This window comes from Nomia melanderi, chromosome 14 (assembly GCF_051020985.1).
Source record: "Nomia melanderi isolate GNS246 chromosome 14, iyNomMela1, whole genome shotgun sequence".
NCBI lineage: Eukaryota > Metazoa > Arthropoda > Insecta > Hymenoptera > Halictidae > Nomia > Nomia melanderi.
This window is the reverse complement of record NC_135012.1, coordinates 3895994-3922282: the sequence shown is the minus strand read 5'-3', so window position 1 is coordinate 3922282 and position 26289 is coordinate 3895994. Positions and strand designations below refer to the sequence as shown.

General features: G+C 34.0%; 5 protein-coding genes across 12 annotated transcripts; 3 read left to right on the top strand and 2 right to left on the bottom strand.

Annotated features, from left to right (window-relative positions):
- The first annotated feature begins 105 nt into the window (after positions 1 to 105).
- LOC116426987 (kinesin-like protein KIF23) lies at positions 106 to 5070 on the top strand. 2 transcript variants are annotated; one of them, XM_031976780.2, is made up of 15 exons: positions 106 to 456; positions 539 to 1108; positions 1185 to 1355; positions 1426 to 1624; positions 1691 to 1829; positions 1893 to 2092; positions 2165 to 2269; positions 2353 to 2438; positions 2503 to 2633; positions 2707 to 2810; positions 2892 to 2996; positions 3068 to 3214; positions 3316 to 3585; positions 3784 to 4020; positions 4105 to 5070. In XM_031976780.2, the coding sequence occupies exons 1-15, from the start codon at positions 446 to 448 to the stop codon at positions 4291 to 4293; spliced, it is 2664 nt and encodes an 887-aa protein (XP_031832640.1). In that variant the 5' UTR covers positions 106 to 445; the 3' UTR covers positions 4294 to 5070. The 2 variants fall into 2 exon arrangements, with proteins under 2 accessions (XP_031832640.1, XP_076230141.1); XM_076374026.1 differs by having other exon boundaries at positions 1893 to 2269.
- Positions 4704 to 14038, bottom strand: PIP4K (phosphatidylinositol 5-phosphate 4-kinase). 5 transcript variants are annotated; one of them, XM_076374029.1, is made up of 10 exons: positions 14021 to 14038; positions 13240 to 13504; positions 11980 to 12077; positions 11434 to 11544; positions 10349 to 10534; positions 9653 to 9791; positions 9283 to 9582; positions 9035 to 9210; positions 8821 to 8963; positions 4704 to 8720 (listed from the first exon to the last, which is right to left on the bottom strand). In XM_076374029.1, exons 2-10 carry the CDS (start codon positions 13375 to 13377, stop codon positions 8533 to 8535), a joined length of 1479 nt encoding a protein of 492 aa, XP_076230144.1. In that variant the 5' UTR covers positions 13378 to 13504; positions 14021 to 14038; the 3' UTR covers positions 4704 to 8532. The 5 variants fall into 5 exon arrangements, with proteins under 5 accessions (XP_076230144.1, XP_076230142.1, XP_031832642.1 ...); XM_076374027.1 differs by lacking the exon at positions 14021 to 14038 and adding an exon at positions 13647 to 13794; XM_031976782.2 differs by lacking the exons at positions 13240 to 13504; positions 14021 to 14038 and adding exons at positions 12229 to 12293; positions 12768 to 12914.
- LOC116427003 (carnosine N-methyltransferase) lies at positions 14033 to 18168 on the top strand. 3 transcript variants are annotated; one of them, XM_031976820.2, is made up of 8 exons: positions 14033 to 14174; positions 14687 to 14915; positions 15420 to 15645; positions 15934 to 16091; positions 16181 to 16321; positions 16411 to 16573; positions 16643 to 16876; positions 16967 to 18168. In XM_031976820.2, the coding sequence occupies exons 2-8, from the start codon at positions 14809 to 14811 to the stop codon at positions 17135 to 17137; spliced, it is 1200 nt and encodes a 399-aa protein (XP_031832680.1). In that variant the 5' UTR covers positions 14033 to 14174; positions 14687 to 14808; the 3' UTR covers positions 17138 to 18168. The 3 variants fall into 3 exon arrangements, with proteins under 3 accessions (XP_031832680.1, XP_031832681.1, XP_031832682.1); XM_031976821.2 differs by lacking the exon at positions 14033 to 14174 and having other exon boundaries at positions 16967 to 17164; positions 17710 to 18168; XM_031976822.2 differs by lacking the exon at positions 14033 to 14174 and having other exon boundaries at positions 14688 to 14915; positions 15420 to 15627.
- LOC116427004 (protein KTI12 homolog) lies at positions 18111 to 19421 on the bottom strand. Its single transcript, XM_031976823.2, has 5 exons — positions 19162 to 19421; positions 18798 to 19059; positions 18589 to 18727; positions 18444 to 18506; positions 18111 to 18316 (listed from the first exon to the last, which is right to left on the bottom strand). The coding sequence occupies exons 1-5, from the start codon at positions 19319 to 19321 to the stop codon at positions 18116 to 18118; spliced, it is 825 nt and encodes a 274-aa protein (XP_031832683.1). The 5' UTR covers positions 19322 to 19421; the 3' UTR covers positions 18111 to 18115.
- LOC116427002 (putative chitinase 2) lies at positions 19419 to 24600 on the top strand. The gene is made up of 9 exons (XM_031976818.2): positions 19419 to 19866; positions 19989 to 20132; positions 21691 to 21891; positions 22262 to 22427; positions 22502 to 22598; positions 22672 to 22878; positions 22948 to 23145; positions 23503 to 23631; positions 23716 to 24600. Exons 2-9 carry the CDS (start codon positions 20072 to 20074, stop codon positions 24001 to 24003), a joined length of 1347 nt encoding a protein of 448 aa, XP_031832678.1. The 5' UTR covers positions 19419 to 19866; positions 19989 to 20071; the 3' UTR covers positions 24004 to 24600.
- The last annotated feature ends 1689 nt before the right edge of the window (positions 24601 to 26289 follow it).

The following is a 26289-nucleotide window of genomic DNA, read 5'->3' as shown; positions in this document are numbered from 1 at the left end:
GTCAATACTATATATTTTATATTTCTGATTTTCTTTCTTTCGTTATTATTTAATTTTTTATAAAACAAGGAAAATTTCGTTAAGACAACTTGAGACGCCATCTAAAGAAAAATATTTGAACTACTAACCGCTTATTACTGTTCACATACTTTATCAAGTATAGCCAAAGATACTATATAATTTTGAACTGGACAAACTTATATACACAAATCAACATTCTATTGTTTAAATGAAAATTCACCTTACTCTTTACTATAGACGACTTCACTTTATACTTATTTGAATTTTGAACTTGGTTAATGATAGTTCGTTTACAACGGTTACTACAAATAAACATTGAGACAAACTAACCATCAAATAAATATTAGAATAAACTAATTATAAAAATTACTTAATTTCATAACAGAACCTGTTTTAACCTTTATGACTGTTATTTGATTCCAAAATGAAATCTGCGTAAGTACTAATTAAATTTTATACATATTTTATATTTTTACTGTAAAAGTATTTTATTATTTGTGATTCTTTTATTTATTAGAAATCGCAAGCCACCTGTTACAATTGGAAAATGCACTAACCGCTTAAAATTTCACAATGAAGCATGCAAGGAACCTGTTAAGGTTTTTTGTCGTTTGAAACCAATAGCTGACCCAAATGATTTGTCGTGTATGAAAATCATATCAGATACAACCCTGGTTATTACACCACCAGAATCAGCAACAAATATTCGCACAGCGAACAGAGTTATTCAAACGTCTTTCAGTCATGTTTTTGGCCCAAATGCTTCTCAGAAAGAAGTGTTTGATATGGTTGCCCTACCATTAGTTGAGAATCTGATTAATGGTACAAATAGTTTAATTTTTACGTATGGAGTAACTGGTAGTGGTAAAACATATACTATGTCAGGAAATCAGTATGATGCAGGCATCATGCCTCGTAGTCTGGATGTTATCTTTAACAGTATAGCAAAGTTCCAGGCAAAAAAGTTCACTTTTAAACCAGATAAATTAAATGGATTTGACGTGCAATCTGAAGCTGATGCATTATTAGATAGACAGATTGAACATCAAAAGTCTATTATTACTCAGAATGGGAAAACTCCTAAAATGTATGTTGTTTCAATTTATCATATAAATATGATTAATTCTTTAATACTTAACACCTTTAATACTTTTGTTTCTAAGGTTTGTATTTGACGATGAAAAAAATAATAATAAGAATGGTTTCCTTCAAACTAGTGAACCACAAATTTTAATTGTAGATGAAGACAATGCATACGCTGTGTTTGTAACGTATGTTGAAATTTATAATAATAGCGTGTACGATTTATTGGATGATAATGAAAGTAGAGCAAAGTGAGTATACCTTTTAAAACAGATGATTAAGTTATAATTTGATGTATGAAAAAAAAATTGGAAAATTCAGGACTTTACAGAGTAAAATTGTTCGTGAAGATGGAAACAGAAACATGTACGTTCATGGATGTACAGAAATTGAAGTGAAAAATTCAGAGGAAGCGTTTGAAGTGTTCCAAAGGGGTCAACGCAGAAGACATATTGCATATACTGCCCTTAATTCTGAATCAAGTAGATCTCATAGTGTTTTTACCATAAGACTTGTGCAGGTAAAATAAATTAATAATAATATTAACTTATAATCATATAGTCATTACTACATTATCTATTACCAGGCGCCATTAGATAGGGATGGTGAACAAATTGTGCAAGATAAAAGAGTAATTTGTGTTAGTCAGTTATCGCTAGTTGATTTAGCTGGAAGTGAACGTACAAATCGTTCTAAAAATACTGGTCAAAGACTTAGAGAAGCGGGTAAGTGTTAAATAACTAAAGATTTCAATTTGTCATCTACATAAAGTATTTTTATGAAAATAGGGAATATAAATAATTCATTGATGACTCTAAGAACATGCTTGGAAATACTTCGTGAAAATCAAACTCAGGGCACAAATAAAATAGTCCCTTACAGAGACTCTAAAGTAACCCACCTGTTTAAGAATTACTTTGATGGTGAAGGTACAGTCAGAATGATTGTTTGTGTTAATCCTAGAGTTGATGACTATGATGAAAGTATAGTAAGTACTCCTTCTAAATACTACAAACGAAAATGTGTCAACACTGTGTTAATAAAATTTATTTTAATGCAGCAAGTAATGAAATTTGCTGAAGTCAGTCAGGAAGTGCAAGTCACCAATTCTGCAACTTCAAAACTAGATTTAGGATACACGCCTGGCAGAAGACAAGCTAATAAAGTAGACAATATATATTTTAAATATACTAGACTTGAACGTGTATATACATGTAATATGTTTGTCATTTATTTTTTCTTGTACAGATATTTAAAGAAGCAAGAAATAGATTAGAATCCGCTGGGAATCCAGCTGCTGGTGATTTGGAAGTTGATTTGGGCTTAGTATACAGGTACATTACTTAAAAATATTTAAGATAAAAGTATTTCTTTCTTATACTTTAAAATTTCTCGTAGTCTCGGCGGACCATTTCCAGCTACAGATTTAACAAGTCCACACAATGACGAAATAATTACCACACTTATGCGTTTCTTGGAAATGCGTATTCAAAAACGAAACACCTTACAAGAGGATTTAAAACAAAAGCGTACTTACATTCTTATTGTAGACGAACTATTAATCTCTCTGAAAATTATGTAACGTGTGTTTCATATTTGCAGAAACTAACTTCAGGAATATGTTAGTAAAAATGGAGCGGGAGAACGTATCCCTAAAAATTGAAAATTCCGCATTGAAAGCGTCAAATGATAAACAGAATAAAAAAGTAAGTTTCTAGCCAAATATTTAAACATCACATTTAACGTATTGTTATAACAATTAAAACATCATGATTACATTGTTATAGATCACTGCTTTGGAATCCCATATTTGCAAAACGGAATCTCAAATTGATACTCTACTGTACAGATTAAATAGCGCAAACGATATAATCAGACACATGAAGGAAGAAGTAAGGTTTTTATTTCAGCGTTACCTCCACTTTATATAGAATAAGAAATTAATAGTTGACTTCCTTTACAGCTAAAGAACAAGGATATGTTATTAAATCAACGTGCAATAGATAAGCAGAGAGTTAAAGAGAAATACAGTAACAAGATTCAAATGGAAACTGATAAGATGAGCAAGGAATTAGAAACCAAATTACGCCGGCAACGTGAAATTCTTCAGGTATTTAACTGTTATTTACAAATCTATTATAAATAACCACTTTTTTCACATTTTTTATCTTCTTGTGCATGTTTGTATTTTTCCCAACACATATTTTTTAGAACCAAATGAAAGAGAAAGATGAGAAATTAAAACTAATGAAAGAAATTCTACATAATGATGAGACTGGTACTAAAGGAGAAATGGAACCCAAAGAATCAATTCCAGCAACGACTTCAAGTGATACAGAGATTACCACAGCTAAAACTATTACTTGTTCTACACCAGCATCAGAAACTGTATCTCCTATAGAAACTACACCAAAAACCAGTGTGAAAACACCGTCCACTGTTAAGTTCGAAGACACCTGTGATGCCAGACTTAATATAACTGTAATATTAAAATCTACGCGACTGGTTACTCGAAACTATTATCACAATTTTGTATGAATATAATATATGCACGCATCTATATTTTTCATGTAAAATGTAGTATGACAAAAAGATATTACAACTTGTGACTCTGAGTAACCAGTCGATTTAGCGAGAACTTTGCATCATACTTCACTTTTTACTTTATATAATTTTTAGGAAAGAATTCCAGTAGTGAATTTGCGATACAGACGATCGCAAAGTGCTGAGAGATGGGTAGACCATCGGCCTTCTGGCTTGGTTCCAGTCGGAACTATCCTTCAACCGCTTTTAAGACGCAAACGAAGTGTAACACAATTGACAGACCCGAAGGATATAACAGATGGAGTGTCCAGATATTGCCTTGTTGCACAGGAGCAAGACATTGACGGTGAACTTGAAACTAAACTGTACAAAGTTGGTATTAATATTTTTTCTTTTTTTACACCAAAAAAAAAATCTAAAGGAATACATTAGCCAAAAATATTCTCCGTATTACAGGGTGATATATTACCAACTAGCGGAGGAGGTGCCCAAGTGGTATTTAATGACATGGAACACTTAAAGCAAGTATCACCTGTACCAAGAAGAAAACGCAGCAGTTATTTCAGTCCAGAAAAACAAGATTCCGCTTTGCGGAAAGATTGCTGCGCCTCAGAGGAAAATAACACAAAAAAACCTCGCGTCTAGATTTATTTGATTAACATTCGTACGCGGCGTATCGCATTACGAATCGTCGTGAAGAGTTTTATCACAAATAAGACTAATTACATAGTTTATATATGTATGCAAAAACCAAAGTGATCAAGGGATGGAATTTCTCTTCTATTGTTTTCATGCAATAACGAAAAGTACAAATTAGTTATAAGCGTGTAAAAATTGGCGCTTAATATAGTTTTGTTTCATTTCATTACAAAATATATATATATATATATATATATATATATATATATATATATATATTTTATAACTGAATTATTATTCTAGATAAAAGTATAATTAAGTTGTTTATAATTGAAAGTATATTGTTACTCGAGACATATATTTAGCTTATAAAAAAGGAAAAGTAATTTCGTGGTATCTTATTAAAATTAAAAATATTCTTGCCTAAAATCGGTTCATTTTTATTCATAATTCCGTGTAGTGTTAAATGTCCATTTATTTCCCGTGGCTTATACAACACAGACTCTGCGAATAGTACAAATGTTAGGACAACAGAAGCCTGAATATGTATTGCCAACAGCAAAGTAGCGAATATATACATCATTTCCGCATAGTGCAAACTATGAGAATCTATATGGAAAAATCATCGAAATCTTTTTCTCGTTTCTATAGTTGAATTTAAAAGTCGAACGGCTGACATCGAACCCGATGGTTTGGAACTGATTATTCATCAATTGTTCAATTGTTTTCAATAATAATGTAAATCATTTAACAATAAAAAATATATATATATATTCAAAAAATTCGCTTCCGCGTAGCAGTAAACTATTCGGCAGAAATAGTTATAATATTCAATTGCTTTTGTTTTATCTTATAGAAATTACTACATTACAGAAATTGAGCGTACTCTTGCAACTGATAACGTTATTGTATAGTACAGAGTGTCCTCAATGATACTGCATTACATTCTTTTTACTCCGTGTTCGCTTCGCTTATCCTTTCAATGCGTTGGCAACGTATAAAATCATATAAAGTATCAAGACTAGATGAATACCTTAATTAGTTAAAGTAATTAGTTATTATATTATGATCGGTTTTTTTTAAACAACATCAAGTACCTACGCGCTGTCTAATTGGGCAACCAAGGTAACCGCGATAATGAGGGAGAATGGTTCGTTCGCCTTATTGACGTTAATAGTCAGGCTACATTATTAATTTCATCAACTACGCCTGACTATTTTATTTATTCCAGAAACAGAATAATATTAGACGCTAACACTGATTGGATTATGTCTGGATAGGATATTTAACTGGATAATTGGTAGTATGCAGTAACAAATTCGATAAATCCATTTTTATAGAACTAAAAGAAGAATCATGGAATGCTTCGACTATTGTTAAACATGTCAACGATAATAAAATGAACAATGCTTCACAAATGTATTGTACTTATTGTACATCAATTGCAAGAACTTAGAGGATAAACTAGCAATAGGTTTATACCCATTACTAACAATGAAGAACAATGTGAAGTTTTCTCAAGAAAACAATGTAAAAGAAATTGTGAAAGAAAAGGAGATAACAATTGTCAGCCAAATTTATAAAGAAGATCTAGAAAATACAACTTCCAGAAAGTGAGAATGAGATGACAGATACTAGACCTGGCTCAAAGAGGACATTCATTTTTAGTATGTAGACACACAGAGGACTCTTTAGAAGGAGAGGCAGAGAGAGGCCTACGTTGACTGAAATAGATTAACATTGATGTTCATTCTCCATACATGCATGTCACACTGAGATACTTCAACAAATCTGCTAGACCAATTCCATGAGTACAGGATGTTTACTCACAGACTGCTACCTAACATACTCCAGATATTTGCTGATACAAATAATGACACATTGCGAGGATGAGACTACCAGGTCCTCGTTGAGAAAATATTCAAACGGAACGATTGTTTCAAACATGGCAAATGATACATTGTGCTCTCATTATGGCAGTTTGAAACTTCAAGGGACGTCCAAGGAAATCAAGAAAAAAAAAAGAAACTTGGATGAGCGCTTCGAAGTAGCCACGGTAACACGAGCAACAAAACTAACGAAGCTGGAAAGGAGGACAGAATGTAACAACAAATGATTAAAAAATCGGTTATTTTGTTTATTTAAAGATAAAAGAGTGTTATGCGACGATGCATTCTCCCTTTTGCTTTTACGCAAGTACAAACGAGACACGCGTACGCGACCTTAGAATATTGTCTATTAGAAGCTAGTTGTTGCAAGATAAGTTCTCCGAATAAAAAAATGTGAAGCTATAGTAAAGTCAACCTGCATAGAAATTGTTAAGCGAGTTGTTGTGCAGCTGAAGTTGCGCTGTAGTATTAACGCATTGAGAAGCGAATACTACCGGTCATTAAACTTCTCTTATTTTGTGTGTTGTGTGTGTGTTGTGTGTGTGTGTAGTCCGCCACGTTAAGTATCCCTGAGTTGACTTAAGAGCAGTAGAAATTATATTTAATACGGTTTTCGCTAGCTACAACCAAAAAGATGATTCAGATTTAATATATTAATCATTTTATGATTTAATTAATTAAAACTTTCAGATTGAATATATTCAAATTTAAACTGAGCCTGCGAAATTGCCTGTTAATGCTGGACAGCTAAAGTTCGATTTTTTCTAAGGAATTATTGTCAGACTATTCACTCTTGAATGAAGCGATACACTGTTGATAAACCATTGTGTCATTAGTTTTTCGATGGCAAAAGAAAAACATGTTATGAAGAAACGGAATAACCGGCTGTCCCACCCTCAATGCGTTAAAACAGAGAGTATATATATGTATATATACATATACATACATATATATATACATATATGCCGTTCAGATTTTCTTAAATTCTAATAATCGAAACGCGGGCTAACTTTGAGCACTTTCACGAGTGAAAGGAGATATAAATCGTGCATAATACATACGACTCGCTTTGTTCCCTGTAAATACCTTTGACGAACTAAGCGAATCGATGGCCTTAACACCGACTCGCGGTAACTGAAACGACCGAGGAGGTGACATTTACAAACTTTTAACATTTACTCGTAATTCTTAAAAGTTTCAAGCTCTTATACTATATGTATATATATACATATATACACACACACATATACATATACATATATAGTATAATACCTTCTGCGCGTATAATATATATATTACTTCTCGTTTAATATATATATTATTTTATGTCTCTAATTCGAATATTTTAAACATTCCAGATAATACCACAGACACTAGACCAGAAGCATTGTTGATTCTTCTTTATGAAACTGGAGAGGCTCCTTATGATAGGTGTAGGCTTCCTTCGCAAAATACTTCGAACGAATTTCGTTCGAGATTGTTATACGTGTGTAACATCAACATTAATTTTCAACTTTTCGGTAAACTAGCGTTACGTATAATTCATTGTTGTACAACGATAATTGATCCAGCTTTCGTTATACATTATGTGTACCAACAATAACACACGAGATAGCGAGATATATGATTTTTTTTTTGTTTATCGTCATTGCTGATAATGCCAATGCTTAACATGTCACAGCGCTTCGATGACTGTTGCTCTTCGAATCACTTTACTAGGAACGACAAGATTGAATAACGCTAACAAATACTAATATATTTTCTTCTCTCTCTTTTTTTTTCGTTTTTTTAGTATAATGTTAAGTAACGTTTCATTGATAAAATAACCAAGGTACTCGATTAGTTCTTCCAATATTTCTACAGCTTTCGCGTGTCTGTACACATAATGCATTCAAAAATGAAAGCACAGACAGAACTCCACGAAAACAGGAAACCAAGAACCATATAGTCGAATGAGCGTGATTGTGGAAACATCGTAAGCGAATACTGAGAAAATATGTCACTAGTTATAAAAGGTAACAAACATTCCTCCGGGAAAAAATTCTTAAAAGGTCTCCTTTACATCGGCGGGCCGTGAAATTCATTTGTTACGTTTCTAATTCCATTGTGAATGTCATAAGGAATACTGAGACAACTTGACGGTGAAGCGTCATCACTGACGCACCGTGTGAAAACGCACACACCTTTGTGGTCAAACATCACGTGCAACGAATAGACCATTCGATGCACTAAAACCTCCCCTGATTCGTGAACGCGAAAACATCAACGATGTTTTGTCAGTTGAAAGCGACAGTACCGTCACGATTTTCAAACGAGCGATCCAAATTTACAAGCATAGCAACAACGAACAACGAACTTATTCTATGGCTTTGCTCATGAACTCTATAAATCGCTTGCCGTATTGTTCTGGATCACAGGTTGAAATACCATCGACGTTAGCACCATATTTCACTGTCTTAGCTGCCTTCGCTGCTTGCTTACGGACACCGTAATGAGTTAATACATCTATTATGGCTAAAAAATAAATTTCCTTCGTAGGTGCACCTGAATAAAAAAAAGAAAGGTATTTCGATGTTAGGTTCAGAACTGCAACGTTATGCAATTTACTAAGTATGCAGAATTCAACGATTGAAATAATTATTACCTTCTTTACTAGGAATTGCATAAATATCTAATTCAGGAATTATTGCATCTTCGTACTGTAGACTGGTGTCACGGTTTAATGGAGCATGAGGTGATTCAGGTGGTGTTGCCATTCCAGCAACGCCACTCCAACCCCATAAACGGCTGAAGGATTGAATAAATATTAAAAACATTTGGAATAAATCATTTTGATAATTATTTTATACGATACATACTCTCCCATCGGACCTCGAGAATCTAATCCACTCCCAGACTCACTATCCTCTTCGTCTTCATGATTTTCCTCTTCTTCCTCTCTTTCTGCGCGCTCTCTATTTTCTTGTTCAGCTCTTGCACAATCGTGTAAACCGAGCAGCAAAGAATAATCCATTAAGTGCAATCGTGTTAGGAACTTGTTAAAATAGAAGTTATTTGTTACCACATATAGTAAAATAATATGCAATATATAAACAGGAAAACTCACATCAACGTCAGCAGTTAATGTCTCTATGAGTTTCGTCTTTGCTTCTTCACCGATATAAATTTTCATTCCCTCTTTCACGAAATCATTGTCTTTGTAAGTCGGCAGATCTTTCTCTTTTTCTTTGTCGGATGCTTCGCGATCCACGGTTGAACCTTTTAAATCGAATTTTTTGTGGGTTGTTAAGTGATTCGAGAATACATTTCTTATGGCAACAACATAATGTTCGACTCCGTCCACCGTCAAACGGTACATGCCAAGGTATTGTGGCAACAATGTCTTCCCATGCCTTTCCACAATATACTGAAATTAATAATGTTAGTTTTAAATGATAATAGGAAAGGTTGTTGCAATAATCGTTCCTCCTCCATACCGGATGATAATGTTTCAAAAACGAGTGCATCCTTTCTACCTCCTCACTGGTAAGAGTTTTAATAATAAACAATTTGTCGTAGGACTGGTAAAATTTTGCACCACTTTTTCCAGAAGGGTCATCCAGTATTGGCTGTGATCTGAAAAAAAAAGTAATACCAATTATTTATTTCAATTATTAGTAATAATCGCCTAACGCATTTCTATAAAATAAAAGCAATCATCTCTTACACATCAAAGCACACTATACTTCTCCTGATAATTTTATATAATACTAGTACTCATTAGTGTACATTTATTATGTTTTACATGCATATAAAACAGAGCAAATTTGTTTTTCAATTAAATATTAAGCATGATTCGTTCATTAATTATATATTAAATTGTGTACTACAACGAAGTAAAAAAAATTTACATAAAATTATGTATATGTCTGCCAATCACCTTAAATTCAAATAAAAAATATATCACAGTAAAAGGAAAGCATGCTTCAATATAACTTATGGGATTTAATCTATGATATTTTGTAGTAATGCATCATTAAATGCATATATTGTCCGTGTCTGATAAGAGTTTTGTGAAATGATGTATGTGCTTTGGGTTTCATTGAATTGACTCTTTGTCTTTAATAAGGAACTCATGGAAACAAGTTAGCCACAAATAACACGCACAAACTAAAAAATCAAGACTGGCTAACCTCAGACGTTTTGGTTTAAAACTGTAGGAACGTAGCGGCTTATTTAGGACTGGAATTTGTGGAAAAACAGGAGTAGCAGGAGAAAGAGTTATTGAAGGAGCAGTAGCAGAGCGCTGAACCAATTCACGAGCCTTTCCAGTCAAATCCAAATGCCTCTCTGTTTGTGAAGGATTAAATGCCCGACATCTAACATTAAAATTTATATATTACAGTATACCATTAACAATCTATTCTTAATACTTTCAAATGAAAAGTATATTTTCTATTTATAATAAAGTATAGTATATCAACTGCCTCTTTCCTAGTATAATAACAGTTATAAAAATTGTATTTCTTCTGCCCTATATAGAAGATGTTAGTCACATAAATTTAACATCTAGTAATACACTTCTATTTACATGCCTCGTGAAAGGAAGATTGTATTATAATAATGCTTTAATTTTTTAAAATTTCGAAGTATTCATTACAATTTATTTTCAACTATCGTTATAAAATTCAACTATGTATATAATGTAGCAAAAATTTCGTTGGAACTTCAGACATATTAAAAATGTACAAACACAAAAAGTACGCACTTTCATTAATGGAAAATGTTATTGAGATTACAACAAAAAATCTTTCTCGTGACATCTCATTTCAAACTGATATCAGGTATCAAGATAAAAAATTCTTATTTACAATTATTTTGCCTATGAGTCATTCTGTAGATTATCTTCCCTCAAGGTTGTATCAAGTAAAGCCTCTAAATCTGCAATGTTCTATAAATAAATAAATGCACTTTGTAATGGAATGAACTAAAAAAACATTCATCAAATTACTTTGGTACATACATAAATATTTTACACGAACACTATTATAATTTTTAACATAAAGCTTTCGTATAACATAATACATATTTTGAGCATGCAGTGCAATATAATAGAAAGGAAGGCATCTAAAAGTGTATTAAGAATTGCTTTTTATTTTTAAAGTGCATTGCAAATAGAGATTGAGTATGTTGCTACTTTAAAAATGTGTTCAAACTTATATTTACAGATCAAATAAGTATTTAAAAGATAGAAAGCATTAAATAAACTATCATTTACCTTGTCATAGATTCCTTATAGTCCAAATCATCTATACCAAATCTTTCCCTTAGATTTCTGAATACTAATGGACAATATTCTTTGATCTTAAAATGAGAGGGCATGTTCTCTCTAAAAGAAAAAAATGGCTTGAATAAATATTCATAGTCTTTGATAAAAAGAAACAATAAAATATTGCTACATAATGTTATTGGAATTCCAACATCTTTAAATGCGTAGAATGTACAGAGTCGTTCGCTCTCAAATTTGGAAACAAAGTTATTCGCATGTTCATCGTTAACCACAACCTCAGATCATGAGGACCTTCATCGATTCTATTATTAAAAGCAGTGACCAACCTACTAATTCAGTATTTAAGGGATATATTTAGAATAGACCACCTCTGTGCTATGCTTTAAATTTATATTACCGATTTCTTTCCTATATTAAATGAAACAATGTTCTTATACTTTGTAACTGTAAATGCATTTTAATCTGTCCTCTTTTTATGCATCTCTTCTGCTTTAAATCAATGGACATATCATTGGAAAATATTACAGAACTCACTTGTTGAAAAGATGATTATCCACTTTTAATTTGCTGTAGGCTCTGAAATCATCTGGCAGGAGCATTACCGGTATATTAACATGACTAAGTTCATTTATCTGAAACGCATATAATGAATGAATTTTTATTCAATTGAATTTAACATAAACTATTGAAAAGAAAATGGAAAAACTTTTATTTAAAATTTTTGTCATAAATTATGATTATCATAACTCAAATTTATTTCATACAAATATAAAGTATATATACCTATTTGTATATATGCTCAATAATACATATTTATCAAATAATCTGCGTGTAACGAGATCATGCATCTGTACATACAAATGTCATCATCCACAAATGGATAAACAGAAGAGGTCATGTGTATACAACTCATTTAAAATGCGTATAAAATGCAATTTTCTCTAACCAAGCATCTTGAATAATTTGAATTAAATAACAAAAGTATTCTAATTAACGTGTATGCCTGCATAGTTATTAGCATGGAAAGATTTATATCAACCGGTAACAAACTATTAATAGACAGAAATTCATTGATTACTGTAGACAAATAATATTGGAGGGCAAAATAATTTTTGTTGATTTCAATAGGTTTCGCTATATATTTCATTTCAATGCAACTTTACTGTAGAATACATCTATGACAATAATAACAGGTGTACACTCTATAAAAAATTCTACAAAACAACTTCCAAGTGAATCAAACGCAATAACAACAACTTCCTAGTGTAACAATAACAAGAACTTCGACCGAGTTGATTTATTCATTAAAACAATCTAATAACCATATAACGGCGAAGCCTGCCTCACTGTAATTATAATAGAATCACAACAAGGTCTAAAAACGTAAATAACTGACGCGCACTATTTTGCTACAAAAACAGCGCGCAAGGTGAACTGTAAATCAGTCGACGACCGATCCCTTCGCTGACAAAAACAAATTTGCGTCATAGTCGCCTTCTAACAGCAAACGTGAAATAAATCAGGAATACTTGGCTACCGACAGGGGCGAAGGTGACCGAGATAAACATTCCCGAGTGATCGAGGAGCTTATCGAAAAGCAAGAAAAAAAAAAAAGAGAAAGAATAATAAAATTTAATCATTGAAATGATTAATTGGAATGAAGGAACCAACACCGAACGTCCTGATTCTATTATGTTTCACGATAGATGAAGGAAAATGGCATTTCGATGACGTACAATGCTGTCACACGCAACCAGCAGCAGCAGCAGCAGCAGCAGACACACTTCTACTCACCGTATGATTGACACCCCACATGAAAACACTGAGTAGAGGTTCGTTCGCACGGAACAGCTTAACCTTCTGATGTTTCACACGGAAGTGTTTCTTTTTGAGCTTGCTCAGCCCGCTGGACATTTGCGGTGCGCCGGACATGGTTCTCGCGTTTGGTGCTTGCTCGACGAACACCTCTTCCAATGAACACCTGAGTTGCGCGCGCTAGGTGAAACTACTGGAAACTCTGTTCACACCGTCGTCATCGTGGAATCCTCTCGCGAGGCCTCTGACAAGCAGAAGAAAAAAAAAAAGTCGCGCAAGTTCGAGGTGACGATCGCCACCGGTACAGACACCCAAACGCACCCCACGGCGGTTGATCAGCGACTGAGGTGCTCCTTTTAAAAATGGCGAGGACAAGCATATCCTACCTGCAACTGCACAGCTATAGAAACTCTGCGGATACGCGAGTTGCGCCTTGGCACCGTTTCCAATCGCGACGTACGAGTTTCACCCGTGGATTCGCCACAACCACGTATATCACGTTGCTGTTTAATTATTCCATCGAACGTTCAATCGAACTTCATTATTACGCCTGATATACACGCTTCAACAAGATTTCAATGAACCCCCCTTGGCCTACGCCTATGAGCGTTTTCCCTTCGATTGTATTTCAAACGACAGATATTTATTTCGTCATAAAGGCTCGTGGGCCGATCGAAATAATTTTATGCATTCTGTAATATACATTGAGACATTTACCTTGACTTTTTCAAGCGGTACACGGTTTTTGCAGTTTAGTTACCTTAATGCGACTCACGATGCAGTGTCACTGCAGTATACCGGGTGTCGGCGTTAGAAATTTCCGATGACTTTCCGCCCGGGTATAGATGATTTGTTGAATTTTTCACGATGATTTCTATCGATTTCGATGAGAAATGTGAAATGCCGAAGATAGGGTAAATTTGATTTGAATAGATGACGAGGAACACGTGTAATTGCAGAGATACAATTTTGGCATTTATTCAATTGCAATTTTAATTTGTAATATCGATTGAAATTAATGGTAATGAATAAAGGAATATTTTTGTTATGTGGTATTTGTTAATTTAACTTTAACTTGGCGAATTTTCGAAAAAGATTAATTGGGATCAATTTACTAATGTTGCAATTAAGTTCAAAATCAATTATGGTCCGTTTTATAACTTTCTATTGTTTCAGTATTATCTTGCATGAACATTGTGGTATTTTTCTCTATTTCAATTGTACTATGTAATATAAATTGCATAATGTTGGTATATAAATATGCATTGGATTAATGGATGAGATGAAATTTCTGTACAACTCGATCATGATAATGTCGCCATCTTATGATATCTAAAAGATAATTTCGATTAATTGAATAGGATAGAAATTTTATTTATCTGAATTAATGCATTTGTCGATAATGCAAAATCTGTTTACGGTTCAGCCTTAAAGCAAGATCCATCGTAATAATGTGAACGCGTCGTAACGCGTGCACCAAGAAAGCCGCCACCGAACGTCGTGCTAAAAAACTCATTGAAATATAGAGCTCCGCGTTCGAATAAGAAAATGGAAACAATGTCGAATCCGTATCCAAAAAAAATGCAAGACACATATGAAGACGAAGAGGAGAGGAAACATTTTCAACGAATCGTTTCAGCTTTCAAATACTACAAGTGAGTAGTTGACGAGAAATCGGTCCGTCTTCCTTTGCTCTGATCCCCGACTCGACGATTTGCTCTTATCTTTATTACCTTTATTTTTTTTTTACCTTCTTCTTTATACATTGTAATAGAGATAACTCTGTGCAATGTCGTCCAGGATTTGCCGTTTGTCGTTGAAAATTTCTATGGACATTACTTAACCTTTGTCGATGCTGCAAGGGACAGTTTTATTTACTATGCTTTGTAGTTCTCCTATCATTACAGAAATCTGTGATCCGAATTGTGTCATTGTGCTTTCCGGCAAAAGTTCAATGACCTGTGTATAATAGGATACATCCGTAGGTTTATCCAATAAGGACCTATAACTACATGCAATTTATCAATTATTATCTCCTAAAAATTTGTGTTAAGCATTCGTGTTAAACTGCAATGAATTTTGTTGAATTGTATAATACTGTAATGCGACGAGTATAATATCATGATAAATAATAATTTCATTTTATAATCTTTTTGCAGAACCCATTCGCTGTCAAGGGTAAAAAAGACAGAGTCATATTTGTTGACACTTCCTCTTCATCACCAAAAACTTCTGTCAAAGTACAAAGAACATCTGCAAGAAGTTAAAAGGTGTATCGAAAACAACGATGAAATAATTAAGCTGATCATAAAGGATGTTGCCCATATCTTTGAAAATGTGAGCCCAGCTAGTGCACAGACTGACAGTGTAAGAAAAGTTTACCTGGTGTGTGGCATGTATATACCCTGTTGTTCGACATCATAGATACGATGTTCACATCGGAATCGATTAATTTTACTAATCCTATTAAATGTAACACATTAATATTGGAAATAACTTCATATTTTATTCTTATATCTGATAATCGTTTATTTCTTACTGTTGTACATTACGTAAAATATTTCTCAATCAATTTTTCATTGATCTTTAGCTTTTTTTCTTGTGATTTTAACAAGCTTCTTTTTTTATAAAAATGTGTTCTATTGTACAAAATATAGGTAGGTCTGATTGCAGACATTAAATCCTCGTCCAGTAATGGCTGATCAAGAAAAGGTGCAAGCAACAATTAAACAACTGGTTCGTGATTGGAGTGTGGAAGGAACAGAGGAACGCAATGCGTGTTATCAACCTATTATAGATGAAATATTAAATCAATTTCCTTTAGAATATTGGTATGAATCTTTTGATTCCTATAAATGTATATTAGATATATTATTGTAAAACAGTTAAGAAAAGTACGAAATGATAGGTAAATTTCTAGTACACCATCTGGAGTGCAAATTTTAGTACCTGGAGCAGGATTAGGAAGACTCGCATACGAAATTGCGAGACGAGGATACACTTGCCAGGGAAACGAATTCTCTCTCTTTATGCTCTTTGCGTCACATTTCGTGCTAAATAAGTAAGTGCCGGTGAGAATTTAATTTAATAAATATTTTAACATAAGATAAGAACTTAATACATTTATTAACAATTGTTACACCTTGACAGATGTAGAGGAGTGAATTCGTATCAAGTACATCCATGGGTTCATCAGTACATGAATAATTTAAAACCAGAGCATCAAACTCAAGCTGTATTCTTTCCCGACGTAAATCCAAGCGATCTTCCAGAAAACGCGCAATTCTCTATGGCAGCTGGAGATTTTTTAGAGGTAAACCTTACGTTTCGTTTAAATCCAATTAAATGTAATTGTCATTTTTATTAATTAAATGTTTTACAGGTTTACACAGAAGACAACCACTGGGATTGCGTTGCAACGTGTTTTTTTATAGATTGTGCAAATAATGTTGTACAATTTATTGAAACAATCTACAAGATTCTAAAGCCGGGAGGTATATGGATAAACCTTGGACCACTATTGTACCATTTTAGCGATATGCCAATGGAAGATTCAATAGAACCGAGCTACGATGTTGTTCGCGATGTGATTCAGGGATTCGGTTTCCAGTTGGAAGTAATTAAATTTCTAATATCTTTGCAGTATATTACCCTACACTACCAGATAATATGACATCAACTTATTGTTACCATTTACCGTTTTTAGAAGGAAGAAAAGCGCATGAGAACACGCTACGCACAGAATATTAATAGTATGCTACAGTGTGAATACAATAGCGTATATTTTGTTTGCCGAAAGCCTAAAAGACGCATAGACAACGACATGAATCATCGAAACGGTTGTGAAAGTAACGGAATGCAAGAACAAGAAAACTAATTACTGATGACCTGATGTGTTCCACTTGTAAGACAAATTGATCTATCTGTAAATGCATTATATAATAGTTCATTATTTCAAAAGCAAAGCTGTTATACTTCGTGAATATAAATCAATATTAAACGATTTTGAGTTTCTGAACAAAATTTGTAAACGGTTAAAAAATTGAATTTTATTTGAAAATTTTATTTCATTGTAACCCAAATTGACTGTTGAATTTATTCATCGTGTTGTTAACAAATTGAATAATAAAATAATAGTTGTTTTTTAAAATCTTAATGCAAGCTGATACGAATGTAAGATTATAAATTTTCGATAACAGTTTTGCAATTTCTCTTTTGAGTTCAATACTTGTGATTTAGCATAATCATTAAATGTTTATTGTTTCAATTATTTATCAAATATCGTGATAATATAAAATAAAAGAAACTAGATTTGGTTGCATGTATATATAATATGCAATGTTCCCCGTTTGAAATGCTCTCTTCCATTTGCTTTATAGAGGAATTTCATTTCTTAATATTAACAAATGCATCTTACCCGAAATACATGTCAGTTACAAATTTTTCCAGAAACCAGTGTTGCCTTATCCAGTTTTGTCTCAAATTGACGAATGTTAGTACCATGAAGAAGATGCAATTTCAAAATTTCAGTGTTTTTTCATTTTGTAATTCAATATTTTTCTGCTTTCTTTTCAATTATGTATTTTTTGAAAATTAAAAAAAAAGTCGCACAAATTTTATTATCCATTTCACAATAATTTATATCAGTGTTATGTTACTACAAAAAGGAAGTCTATGTTGTGAAGCAAAACCTTTACTTTGCAATAGAGAATACATGCAGGCCAAAAAATAATTATAAAATAAGTTAAGCCTAACAATGTAATTAATATAATTTTTTATTAAAAATTATATATGATGAAAAATTTGATTAATGTGTAATTACCTTTTTAAAAATAATGTAATACTTTCAAAACACTTATGACAAACATTTATTAAGGTATTGTACAAACAATGATGCGATTTGATTAACTTCGATTTGTTGCATTTTACTGTAAGTTAAAAATTGTCTCCGTACTTTCATAAGTTGAGCTGCTGTACATGGACTTTGTACAGTTAAATTATATCCTGGTATTTTAAAATCACTTTCGATGCCCAATTGTTTGGCCGTTAATATTGCCTTTATAAAAAAACAGATCATGTAAATTCAGTTATCATAAATATACAACTTATGATTTCTAATCATTTGTAGTATCATTCAATGCAATTTATCATAATTAGCAAATAAAAATCGTTAAGTAACTTACTCCAACTACTTCTTGAGTAACTAAATCCAATTCATACAAATAATTTGTAGATGATAATGGAGGCTGAAATATTACAGATGTTTTTGTAAGCAAAAGAAATATCGATTTCTAATGTAAGATAATAATAATATTTATGAATACTAACACACTGAGTACTTAAATTTGGTTTAGGTGCTTTCACTTCATACAGTGATCTATAAATTTCATCAAACTTTAAATCGTCCTCTGCTGACACTGAAAATAATGGAGAATCCCAGCGGTTCTTACTGTCTGGAATTTCATACCTATGTAACGCATAATGTGTACTTTACTTTGTTGCAATAAAAGCTTTCTTTACGTAACACAGTTATATACCTCATTACAAGAGCATCAAAAATTTCTCTACTATACTGTTCATGCTCAGGGCGTTTTTCATTCCAAAACCAAGCATGTTCGATCGGTATATCACAGTGTATTGTACACTGAGGATTTTTATATAATTTTGTCATACAATATATTTCATAGCGATATCCTTTGATATAATTACTACCATCCATTACCAATACATCATTGATATTTAATAATCGTTGGACCGCAGACTTTATATCACTTCTCACACTTTTCTCTTTCTTCGAATCTGCAATAGTTTATAACAACAATGTATGAATCCATTTTCACCAGTCTCAAAGTGTTTTTTATAATAAGTTCCAAGAAATTAATTTAAAAGATGAATTCCAACCAGCGTAAAATGTATTTTTGTCATAGCCTGCCTTGGTCACAACATCGATTTCGTTTATAACCTCTACACGTTTTCCCTTGCTCTCAAAATATTCTTTCACCTCAGCTGTTCGTGTTGTTTTACCACTACAAGGTATACCAGTTATGATGATAAGTGGCATTTTATCAAAAATATTTAAAAAAATCTATATCACAATACAATATCTCTAATCCATACTTCCTGAAACTACGAATGCCGCCATGTTGGATTGCAAACCTATAGGGCCAATGTCAATAATACTGACAGACGATGACGCTTTCATTCATCCAAGTAAACAACGCGTTAAATGCGCACGGTTTAAATGAAACAACAAAAAGTTTCGTTTTATTTTTAATTAAGCAAAATATCAAATAAAAACGATTCCGATTACATGTACAGTTCCAAAAGTACATACTAATTCTAAATCATAAGTAAACATTTTTTAAACCTCTTAGTTCAAAATATAATTTGTTACTTCGTGGTTTTATTATTTTATCGCGGGTTTGCTTTAATCTTAAGTACGTGTGTAATACACATGAATCCATGTGTCATACCGTTCATACTAGATATATAAGTACTTAAATGTGCGTAAGCACATTCAGAGGGATTATTTTCTTCTCACTTGCTGGATATTAAATGCTGTCAGCTACTGTTTAACATCAGCCGAATAGTCATCGAAGAATCGTGGTAAGAATCATTTCGCATTACCATGTGTACATACACAGTGCCATGTGATACTTTTGACAACAGGTTTTATCTCTGTCCTCTTCTGGACGACTAAAATAAATGTTTTACCTGCTCTTCTATAGTCGAATAACGTGCCACGGTTGGAAGCCGAGTGAAAGCTGATTGCTAGGCCAATAATCCAGCATTTGTTAAGTTCTTCTCGACGATGAAGGTGCACTGCTTTCTACTCCTCGTAATCCTCTCCCTCGCTATCAACAATGCTTCAGGTGAGCATCTGTAACGCATCATATACTTTGACACAACACACGTGAAATCTGTTTACGTTCACTTTCAGTAGAATTGTTTTTTTTTCGTCAAGAAGTACGTATTTATTTAATTGCTAGCGAGAAATTACTATGAAAATTAATGACTTTTTATTACCATCAATTTTTATATAGTATGTAACGGTTGAGTAACGGTTACATTACGAACGTTCGAAGAAATAAATTTTTGAATAGATAATTAAGAATTTAATGAAAGATTAAAGAAAAATATGGTGTTCTCTCTTAATTCTCGTATTTCGTGAAAACGTGTAACTTTTTCAGTTTGATAATTGTAAGGAATGAAACGAGAGGTTTGTTTACTGTGGCAATTTTCATAGAAAAAAGTGTCGATTACTGGTAAGTAAATACTCGCGAAGAGAAAGCCAGAAGAAAGGGAAGACGAAAGTCAGGAATGTGTTTGACATTTTCTACTGCGCCTTGTGCAATGTAAATCTGACATTTCGACGTGACCTTCGATCGACTGCGTTCCAACGGGAAATGCGATCTACAAAGGACAATCATTCATTTTCCTTTCGCCCGCACAGTTGCTTGTGAATTTAACCCTTTGCACTCGAGAGGTGACTCTCACTCGCCACTTGATTTCATACAGTAAAACTATAAAATTCGATATTTGATATTATACCTTATATAACCCATCAATTTGAGAAATATTGAAATAAAGTAGCTTCGTTCCTCGATGTACATGCGATTTTGCTTCGAGTCAGTTTCACGAAATATCGTCTTTATCTCATTAGAAACTATTAAAATATTTCTAGTGAAAAACTTCCGAGTGCAAAGGGTTAACCTTTGTCTCAGTCACCACTTGGTTTAATACAGTAAAATTATAAAGTTTGATGTTTAACACTAAACATTATATAACGCGTAACTATGTGAAATATCAAAGTAAAATAGTTTTGCCCTTTAATTTATCGATTAAATTATTTACATTAGTCGCAACAAGCATCGTCTATATTTTATCAAAGAGCGTTGAATATTTCTAGTGAAAAACTTCCGAGTGTAAAGGGTTAATCAATCGTATAATCCTCGAACGAAGATGACCTTTTACCAGACGTACTATTTTACATTTTACCGTTTCTCCGACTAAAAATACATCGTTTTCCTTAACTCTCTCTATCTCGAAACGGGACACAATTACCTGATACCGAACCAATTAACCCCTTGCCGTACTTTAACGAGCTTGACTCGTGATAACAATTTTGGACCAAACATAAATATCACGAGTCTGACTCGAGATGACAACACGAGCGAGATATCGGTCGCTATAATTATGACACGGGTTTTTTCCGGTTAAATGCTATGGCAAGGGGTTAATTGATGAATTAAGCAACGCAAAGAAAACGATTTCTTGAAAGTTTTCCATTATACGAATCAACAGGAAAAATTTCGTCGGTATAACAACATCCGCTCGTGATTCACTAATATGACCGCTGAATGATTCATAGTGAATACTTCATAGTGGTTTCCTAGAGGTATGGTAACGTGTGTAATGTCCTTTCGGAAGGATCGCCGAGGACGATAAGGCATGACAAAGTGGTTGCTTGTTACGTTGCATCCTGGGCGTGGTACAGACCGAGCAGTGGAAAATTTGGGATAAACGATCTCCAGCCGGAACTCTGCACGCACCTCATCTACGCGTTCGCCGGATTGAACGACACGGATTGGACCATCCGAAGCCTGGACCCGTACAAGGACATCGAGAATGGTAACTGAAACGTTCAATGTTCTTAGATATAAACATCAGCGAAAACAATTTTAAAATACATAGAGTCTCCGATACTTTGAGAAAAGAATTTTTCTTTAACACTAGATTTACGGACGTTTATTCTAAACTTTATTCTATTGTTTCTAGAAAACTACGTGCTCGTCTACACAAATCGTGAAAATTATAACTTCAAAACCAGACTATTGTAATGCGTATTCGCATAATTGCACGAATCAACATCGACTTAAACTGATACTAAATAAATAATTAAAAAATGCAATATCCGTCAAATTGACGGGTTCCGTAAATCTAGTGTTAAAGAAAGAAGGGAAAAAACGAGAAACGACTGAAATTTTTATACGTTCTTCAGGGACAGGTGACTACAGAAGAATAACCGAGCTCCGCAAACAGTATCCCCATTTAAAAGTCTCTCTCGCCATCGGAGGCTGGGAGGAGGGCAGCAGAAATTATTCCAAACTAGCTTCGTCTCCTGATCTAAGGAAGAAATTCGTCGACAGCGTGGTGGCGTTCCTTAAGTACGCAGTGGAGTCTGTAAATGGTAATACATAACAATGAACATCATCTTCTAAGAGTTACGTTATTCACGCAGAGAATACGGTTTCAATGGGTTCGATCTGGATTGGGAATTTCCTGCGTCGCGCGGAGGACTGCCGGCGGACAAAGAGAACTTCGTATATCTCGTGAAGGTGCGACTTAATGAAATTATTATAATTATTATCGTTATTCTAATAATAACATGAGAGGATTCGTTTACACCAGGAACTCAAGGAAGCATTCAAACGGCCAAGATACTTATTAACAGCGGCAATAAGTGCTAACATAATAATTATAAATGAAGGGTACGACATTCCAGAGATATCCAAGTACCTTGATCACATTCATATAATGGCTTACGATTACCACGGCACATGGGATTCAAAAGTGCTTCCAAACTCGCCAATGACCAGCACAGATAGTCTCAGCGTGGTAAGATGTTACAAACATACGGTATGTACTGTAAGCGACAGAATGAAAGATGTTACAACGCCTTTCCAGGAAAGCACGATCAAACATTTGTTAAACAACGGTGCACCGCCGAGCAAGTTGGTGTTGGGCTTGCCCATGTACGGAAGAACATTTATATTGGCTAAGAAACCCGATTCTCCCCAAGAGAGCCCCATGAATAAAATATGCTTGCCTGAAGGATTCAAAGGTCCCTACACCGGCCAAGTTGGTTTCATGGGATACAATGAAGTACGTTCAACGTGTCGCGTTAGAGATATTCATCAACTTCCTCGTGAGACTTAGGCGACATTCCTTGAATCTGTACAACAAGAGAACGCATATAAATTAGCAAACATAGCTGTTTTATTTTAATATTGTACAGGGTGTCGCAAAAGGTTACCAGACTTTGTTTAGATATAGTATTCATCGAATATCATACAATTTGCTTTCAATGTTTATAACCGTCCGAAATTCGTTTAACCAGCAGATAAAGTATGGTAACATTTTCTTGCGACACTCTGTGCGTTAATTAATGATATTGTACGTGAGAGTTTATAATTTTGTTACCTCGGTTGAAACATTTTTTCATTAAAAATACGTCCGTAGATTTGCGAGGAAATAGCGAAGAATTCGAACAACTGGAGTACCGGATGGGACCGAGATAGCAGCACGCCGTACGCTATAAAAGAGGATCGAGTCATCGTCTACGATAATCCAACGAGTATAAAGATAAAGGTTGGTAAACACTCCATTGTGTGGTTTACAATACAATTTTTTTAAGTGATGCAGTCAATTAGTCACTCGCCTTTACATTCGCAGATCGAATACGCGATGAAGATGAACCTTGGGGGCGTAATGATCTGGAGCGTCGACACCGATGACTTCCGGGGCAGGTGCAAGGAAGGATTCTACTTGAAGGATTCTTTGGACACGACGGATCATACTTTCCCCTTGATGCGAACCATCAACACGGTTCTCGCGAATTATTCGAGTAACAATAGCGAACCGGAGCCAAACCGGCCAACGAACAACGACAAGTCTTCCGCTGACAGATGTCTTCTGAATGTTACATTAATTTTATTCGCCCTCCTGCTGCGATACGCTTAACGACGTCTCGCGACAACGAATGCCAAAAACGTTGGAAGAAACGTGATCTCTCCGAATCTGAAAGAGTTCCTTTAAAAATTTAGGTACGGCATTTACCGTGTTAAAAGAAAACTAAACTACCGATGACTAGTTTTAAACGATACAAAATGGACCAAATTGAATCGCGTTCATAGTAAAATGGCGAACAACATCATTAGTCTCTTGCCATGTTGAAATTTCCGTTAACACGTCGACTGCCACAATTTTGAATGTTTAGTGTAATATTACCGATCCTTTCGTGACAGAGACAAACTATATTAGGATTAATTACTGATAACTATTATCTAGTTATTTAGATTACCAAATATATTCTTATCCGATGTAAGTTCTTGTATTGTAATTCTTTTTAAAGAATCTCGAAGTTCCAGTCATGACCGTGGCGGTCAACGGCCAACAAAAGATATAATTAACGCGCATTTTCCTATGACAACCCATTTGTAACAAATTATTGTACTGTTCATAGACTGCCGTTTCGAATGTCAATTGTCCATGTACATAGACGCATTGTAAGAAAGTGTACAATTAAGTGTATAAACGAATAAAAGCGTACTTAAACGAGTCTGTCCGTTCTTTTATCGTCCCACGCGTCTTAAGCCACAAGTGATTTTCCAATAAACAGCAGCAAATCGTTCTCCTCGATTTTGTATAGAATTTCGATTAATCATCCAAGGATGGCAAACGATAAAACGATCGAAGGAAAACGTTCAAACACGCTCGGAATAATTTCACAATTGTATCAACGACCGCAGAGCGAATTTTATTTTATCGAATTATTCTCTTTCCTTTCCTTTTCTTTTCTTTTTTTGTTTTTTTAACACGTCAAAAGAATTCGATCGAAGTCGAGCATGGTAATTGGAACTCCGAACTGTCGATTCGGCTGCGCGTTCAAGGCAACCGGCGACTTTTGGCGTAAATACTTTTTCTCTGGTATGAAAAGGGAACGAAACGAGATAAGCCAGAACGTGGGAGGCTGGCGCCAAACTATTGTGCAAGATTGGCAGAGACCCAGAGAACACTGCCTAAGGATATTTGATCCTTAAATTATTCGATCCGATTTACATTATGGGAACAAAGCGGCGCTCGCGATACGATCACGTTTAGATGTGGAAACGATATTCGTTAGAGAATTTTATTTCTTTCAAAATTTCTTAACACGTTAAACGCCGTGTCAGTCGTCGAAGTCTGACGCTTCTGAATTACTTGAAAACAATCGTAACATGCAAGATCATCGATGTCGAATCGAAATGTTTAATAACGTAACTAAGTTGATAATAATGTAATGCGAAGATCATAACGCCAAATAGTGAATAATTGTTGCTACTATCCTAAAAAGGATAACCGTACAGAAAAATGGCCAAGATTTTCGTGACGCTTAACGTGTTAATCAGTATTTTTCTACCAGCCTTGGTCATTCGTCATTTTCAAGAATTCTTCGAAATGTTATTTCAACAAAAGTCTATGCGCACACCTCCGGTCTGTAGTTTTATATAGTTTTATATAGTTTTTTTATAGATTTATATATTTTTCTATAAGTTTATGCAGTTTTGAATAATTTTGTAGTCTTTTACAGTTCCATGTAGTTGTATATAGCTATATATAATTTTATTTAGTTTTATATCATTTTGTATAGCCTTATATTGTTTCATATCGTTTTATATAGTACTATATAGTTTCATATAATTCAATATCCTTTTACACAGTTGTTGCATTTCAAATTAAAAGCTTACATTGAAAGCTTCCCAGTGGAACAACGAAATTTCCCTTTAATTCTCGTTCCCGTGAATTTTTTTTTATTCTCCGTGTTGTCTAATTGTCCTGCACGAGTTCTCAGGAACGCAGAATTTCGGTAGTACAAAGTAAGTAGGCGGTGCCGAAGCGATAGCACGTTGCTCCAGTTTGGAAGTGAATGTTTGTTATGAAAAAAATGTGGGTCAGTAATTTCGGGGTTCCATACACATACGAAGATCGATCATCGGGATCGAGTTACGCTCGGGAGTTACGTAAAACCCCCGTGCGAATTAGGCCCGATTTTTGTCAAACCAGAGGAACGTGCTTAACCCTTTGGGCTGCTGAACACTCCCAGCCGAAACATTCCTTGTGGACGGAATATTCGTTTGCTCGACCGAGGATCGACTTATGTTAATTCGTACGATTAATTAAGTTTCAATTAAATTGCAATTGTAATACCGCGGTTTCACCGAATTGAATAATGCCAAGAAACGCGTGTATTAATCTTGTACACTCATA